A 6,000-nucleotide genomic window follows, 5' to 3' on the forward strand; every position below is an offset into this window, starting at 1 on the left:
TAGGGGAAGAGACTTCAATATGTTACCCAGCCTAAAAATGCCTCTCTCACATAATGAACTATTGGACCGGGAGACTCTGACAGACCTTGCACTCGTGGGGCTCAGTAAGGGAGAGGGCTTTGATTAAGTCCTCGGAGCTTCATTAAAAAGCATGGCAAGCTCATTTTAAGAGACACCCCTCCTCCCCTTCTCTCTCACTCTCTCTCAGTCACCAGTCTCTGTCTGTCTGTCTGTGAGTGTGTGTGTGTGTGCGTGTGTGTGTGTGCGTGTGTGTGTGTGTGCGCGTGTGTGTGTATATCTCTCTCTCTTTCCTTCCCTCTGCTCGTCAAGTCCACATCAGGGCACGGGGGATTAAAGTCATACACACTCTCATACACACGCACCCACGCGAGCCTGCACACACACGCACGCACGCACACGCACACACACACACAGAAGAAAAAAAAAAGACACACACACACACACACACACACACACACCACACACACACACACACACACCACACACACACACACACACACACACACACACACACACACACACACACACACACACACACACACACACAGTCTTCTCCATGAGGGGGTAAACAGTTCCTCATTGCTTTTTGATGGGGTGAGCTCCAGTCCTTGGGATCAAAGGCAAAGTTAATTTGCCAGTTTGAAAATATGAAAATGAAAAGAAAACGGTTCATTTCTGGCATCAAATTAAAATGCACAGAGTGTGTGTTCGCAACATTTGCACTCATAATGCTAATAGGCAAGCCCTCTGAAGGTTGATTTGAGGCCATAATTGAACATCGGCCGCCTCATAATATAGTGGCCAGCCCACACTATTGAACTCACTTTTAACTTCACTGTGTGTTCTGATTGTTGCAAAAAAAAAGTTTAAAGATGGTTTTACCAGACTTGTCAGGGCCTCCTGCTTGCTCTCTTTATAGAATAGAAGCTGCTCGGTATCCAGGACGACCCAAGTTGAAGTCCAGTTCTTCCTCAGTTTTTTTCCTGCATCTGATATTTTGGCTTTATTCAAATATTCACCTTTCAAATCGACCTGAAATGTAGCATATATGCGTTGTAAGCCTTTAACATGATTATAAACAAAACAGAAACGTCCCAACAGAACAGATTTCAACCAAACAAAAACAAGTACTAAAATAGAGCCAACATTTACATTTTTACACTTATAAATAACCTACTTTTATTTTCAGATTAAAATAGAATGACTTGATACAAAAAAAGCTTTGCCAACATAACTTATATGCAAAACCGTTCTCAAAATGGCAGCCTAATAGCAAAATAACACAATACACACGTTTTTCCTAACCATATTACCTCACCAGGAAAAAATAACAGGCTTTCGTGATAGGGCAATAACTAGGGCCAGGAGTTTTTCTTTATAAGGTCATGCCGGCAAGGAAAACCCTGGGCCCTAGTCGTGACATGTCTTTACGGATAGGCCGTCATACTCACCGTATTGTCTGAAGCTCCACCACCACCGATGTTGTGCTGGGACTGGTTCCTCCGGTGGCGAGAAATCTAGATAGCAGAGGAGAAGGTCACTGAGGAAGAGCTTCATTCCCTATTTACATTCCCTATCATACTGTACATCATCTTTGACTGTTTATCGCCATATCGACTCAGTCAAATCCGAGCCATATACACATACAAATCTACACAATGAAATGAAAACCATACAGATAGAGGGGCCACATTTGATTTCAAACAGCTGAGGATATTATGCAATCGACTAGTATGGCTACGGAACAAACTGTACAGCATGTGAATATCTTGTCTTCTGTTTATCAACATCTTATCATACATGCCTATGCAATGTCTGACAATAGAGAGAACAGAAAAGCAACATTGTTAATGAGATGAGACCTCACACTGTGACAACAGCTCAACAACCCAGCAAACCAGTGCTAATCAAAACCAGATCATTCATATCAATATCAAAGCAATGCAAATACTCATTATTAAATACAAATATAGACACAAATGATGACTATCACAATTGTCACATTTTCAAATCCATTGTTAGAAATATAATATCAAATATAGAAAAATAGAAATATTTGTGTCAGGGTTGGAATAATAATACTTCTGCCAATAACACATAAATAGCACAAAACAAGAAGTAGAAATACCAGTAGAAGTTATGGTGTTACAGTGGTGGATTAAGCTAAGATATGTTCAAGCCGTAGAGGTTGAGAGTATAGTTGCACAAGTACAACATGATTGGATATTCACCCTTTTCTCTGACACAAATGAAAGTATTTACTATTTGGAATGTCATTCGTTGTATCCTTTAGCACAGTGCTGGCCTGCCCTCTACTGTTCATAAACAGTATTACTCGTCTAGGAATCCTATGAGAATCTTTTAATGAGGGTTTCAGAGCCCCCTGCGTTCTCTGAAACCTTAGTGGTTTGCACTCTCTGCGATCGGGCCCAGCTCTTTGTGTCTGTTATTTTCTCTCTTTAATTGCAGTAAGAAAGGGGGGGGGGGGCTAGGAGAGAGGTCAGGATCCATCTGGGAATTAAACTCCATGTCATAGATGTGAAACAAGCTATCACTCCCTCTCAAGTAACACACAACACATGCATGAGGCAAGAGAAATACGGTACTTATTTTGAAGTTCATTATACGTGACCCTCATTTCTCTCTCATTGCCGTGCAATGCAAACTACAGCCGTGATCAAAACAACACTAGTACACTGGGACGGAGTACTGATGCAACGTTAAAGCAACAGTGTACTATAAGCATCTCAATGACCATGTTTCTAGTTTGTAGGATCTGGTTCATTATCATCAGTAGCCTCTGCATCTATGATGCCCTCTGGACACACTCTAGTGTTGCAGGATAGCATCTTACACGTAAACACGTAACATTTCTGTAATAAACAAGCTACAGTACAGTACACAACATCAAATGCGCCCTCACGGCTGTGGTAATCCAAGTAGCTGAGTTTGTTGTCAATTATTCAACACTGGGAAGGTTTACGGTGGATGTGTAGACATCAGGACTAACTGAAGACCATTGGTTTGTTTTGAACGCATCAAATAATGCTGCATTCCCAGTCATTAGACAACATTGCATCCTGAGACAGAAGCACTATGCTAAATAGAGGTGTCAACCCCATCCCCTTATGAAAAGGATTTGATAGTCGGGGTCATGTCCAGATCACTGTACACAGAGAAGCGCCAGTCATATTGTTCCAAATATGCTGCAACTCATTTTGTAATTGCATCAGCTGTTTTATCTTTTCCCTTCATTTTCCCACAGGGAAATGCTCAGAGTCAAAAAGAGATCAGCTCAATTAAGCTAATGATAATCACCTAAAGCGCGACAACGGTTTATAAAGAGCATAATCATAATTAGAACAGGAATTTATATAAACACAGTTCACCAAAAGGCAAAAAAATAGTCAATAAGCTTGTAAAATGAGGGTTTATACCAACTAGAAATGATCTAATACAGTAAGCAAAAAGTACATACACATGCGACAATGTGTGTGTGTGTGTGTGTGTCCATGTGTTTAGGTGTGTGTGTGCGTGTGTGCTTGTGCTTGCATGTAAACTGTAAACATACACCTCTGAAGTAGGCCTTGTTCACATAGGTGTCCTACATACAGAATAGGTACAGTACATACACAATAGGACACGTGACCTATCCTATACTCACAGGCTTCTGTTGTAGGTCAGGGTCCAGCAGGACCATGGACTTGGTCTGGCTAAGGCGTTCCCCGCTGCTCTGAGAGCTCTTGATCCTCATCTGCACGGCCCCCTGTGCCGTCCCTGTCAGCTGGTGTGGCAGGATCAGGGGTGGCTGCTTCCCAACATTCTGGACATTGGTGATTCTGGTTGAATAAAACACAGAGCAGAAGAGAGTGTTCAGATTGTGAGAAGGATCAAAAAGGAGTCTTAAGTGAGGAATATCAAAGTGATTACTCGAAGGAACGCCCAACTGTAGTACCATCATAATCAATATTTAAAATTGTGTTGTTTAATTTCTGTTTATATTCCGACTCTTTCAGAAACGAGATGCTGCATCCCTTCTTATAACTCAAATGTAAAAAATACAAGCCCTCACATAAGGCAGTTAAATGGGATTTGGCGAATAGGAGTGAATTGTTAAATTATGTTCATCAATCACATCCTGGGAAAGAGGAACATTTAAGGCAGACACTGCAGTAAGACTTGTCTTTAGGTTGTGTGACATCGTTTTCCTGTGCTGGTTGCTTCATCAAAGAATTGCAAAACATCTCTCGCTTGCTGCAATGTATGTCTGTTGTGGAGAGGGAAACAAACTCAGTCTGCTTTTAATTACGCCTCAATGGGTAAATACATATATGTAAATACTGCTGCGATGCTTGTACTTCTGGCACCCAAAACAATCACCCTTGATTTAACATCCCCCCAGCCTGACTCTGATCACCCCAATCGAGCCAGCCAGAGGAGGAGTTGTACAATCTTATTGCGGCAGTCAGAAAATATCTCCTATAGTACTCCTTAGTGCAACATGGTTGTAGTAGTCTGTTGCTAAAGGAGCTTCTCTGCTCTGCCACAGTGTCATGTAGGGGATAGGAGGGATTGTCCATGATGGCCAGGAGTTTGGTCCTCATCCTCCTATTGGCCATCTCTTCCACAGTGTCCAGGGTGACACTGAGGACAGAACCAGCTTTCCTAATAAGCTTGTTCAGCCTCTTGGTGTCACCTTCCTTGATGCTGCCCCCGCACTGTGCTGGCCACCACTGACGGGTGTACCATAACAGGAAGCAAATCTCAACTCTCAAAAACTACGGAAGCTGTAACTATTTCCGAACATCTCAGATTTCATAACGCCTCAGAATACCAATAAACCAAATCATGTGTTATGACCATATGTGACGCACAAACAATCAATTATGTGGTAAAACATTGTGACATCACACCTCACACCACATCCTTTTGCCCCTCAAAATCCAAGGCTACCAACGACACTGAACGCACTTTCAGTAAAAACTACCATGAAATCAGAAGTGGAAGGGCGGCTCAGGTCCAAACACATGATAGGCCTATGAGGCCGATACGAAGGAAGATGGATGCAGAAACTCAAGTGTAAAGTGATCGCTTAATATCGAGACTGTGCCCTCATGGGAAAATGAAAGGAAGACCAAGGTTGTGGTCCTCCTTCTCTCTCGACCAGGGCTGACCAACTCCCACACAACACTTCATTCCCCCTGAGCCAATTAGAATCCCCCAAAACATTCCCATCACAAATATCCAAATAAGAGTCTCACAGGCCTATAGCCTCTGAGACAATCTTATTCTAATTTGGAAAAAAACCTGATTATTTCTCAAGGCAAACTGTTCAATAAGTTAAAAACAAAATCAGTACAGTATCACTCGAAAACCATGCATATTCATTCGATTTCCGACTCATCAGATGCATCCAGTAAGTGAAGGCCCATGGATGCACTAAATTGTCTTGTAGAGGTCTCTTACCTCGTCCCCGCCATCTCTCTTCTAGATCAATGTGCCACAGATCAGAGAGAAAAGGAGAGAAAGAGTGCAAGTCTTCCATTTAGAGGAAGTATCTTTTGTCACGTGACCCACTCAAACCACCATGTCTTTCACTGTTCAACAGCCGTTGTGTGAACGTCTGTTATGTCTCAGCCCCCCCACTTCCTGTACAATGCCACTTGCACAGAAATAGTCTCTTGACTGAAACCATTGCCTCAACTTCACAAATGAATGCAAATTACTGAAACGCTCAAAGACCTTTAGGAGCTGTTAGACGCCCCATGACACAGAGGAAATGGTAGATATGAATCCACTCTCTCCTGCTGCACAAGAGTTTGTGTACAGTATGAGAAAACTTGTATGTGGTTTTCTGCTTCTCCTTTTTAGCCCTGTTTTTAGCAACAGCTTGTATCAAAACATGAAACATCCCTTGCCAAACATACAGTTGAAATGTAGTGATGCATGTCTTTCTTGCAGTAGGTTTTATTGGACTGC

The 6,000-nt window shown here is 42.2% G+C and overlaps 1 protein-coding gene across 2 annotated transcripts in view; it reads right to left on the bottom strand.

The window, feature by feature from the left end:
* arhgap15 (Rho GTPase activating protein 15) overlaps positions 1-5,531 on the bottom strand; it is a 41,993-nt gene extending 36,462 nt beyond the window's left edge. For both annotated transcript variants that reach the window (XM_083681996.1, XM_083681995.1), the window contains exons 1-4: positions 5,488-5,531; positions 3,686-3,860; positions 1,473-1,538; positions 904-1,053 (exon numbers count right to left, since the gene is read on the bottom strand). In XM_083681996.1, the coding sequence (XP_083538122.1) occupies positions 904-1,053; positions 1,473-1,538; positions 3,686-3,860; positions 5,488-5,501 (405 nt within the window). In that variant the 5' untranslated portion in view covers positions 5,502-5,531. The remainder of the gene's footprint in view (positions 1-903; positions 1,054-1,472; positions 1,539-3,685; positions 3,861-5,487) is intronic.
* Positions 5,532-6,000: the final 469 nt, after the last annotated feature.

Source organism: Argentina silus (genome assembly GCF_951799395.1).
Source record: "Argentina silus genome assembly, chromosome: 12".
NCBI classification, from domain to species: Eukaryota; Metazoa; Chordata; class Actinopteri; order Argentiniformes; family Argentinidae; genus Argentina; species Argentina silus.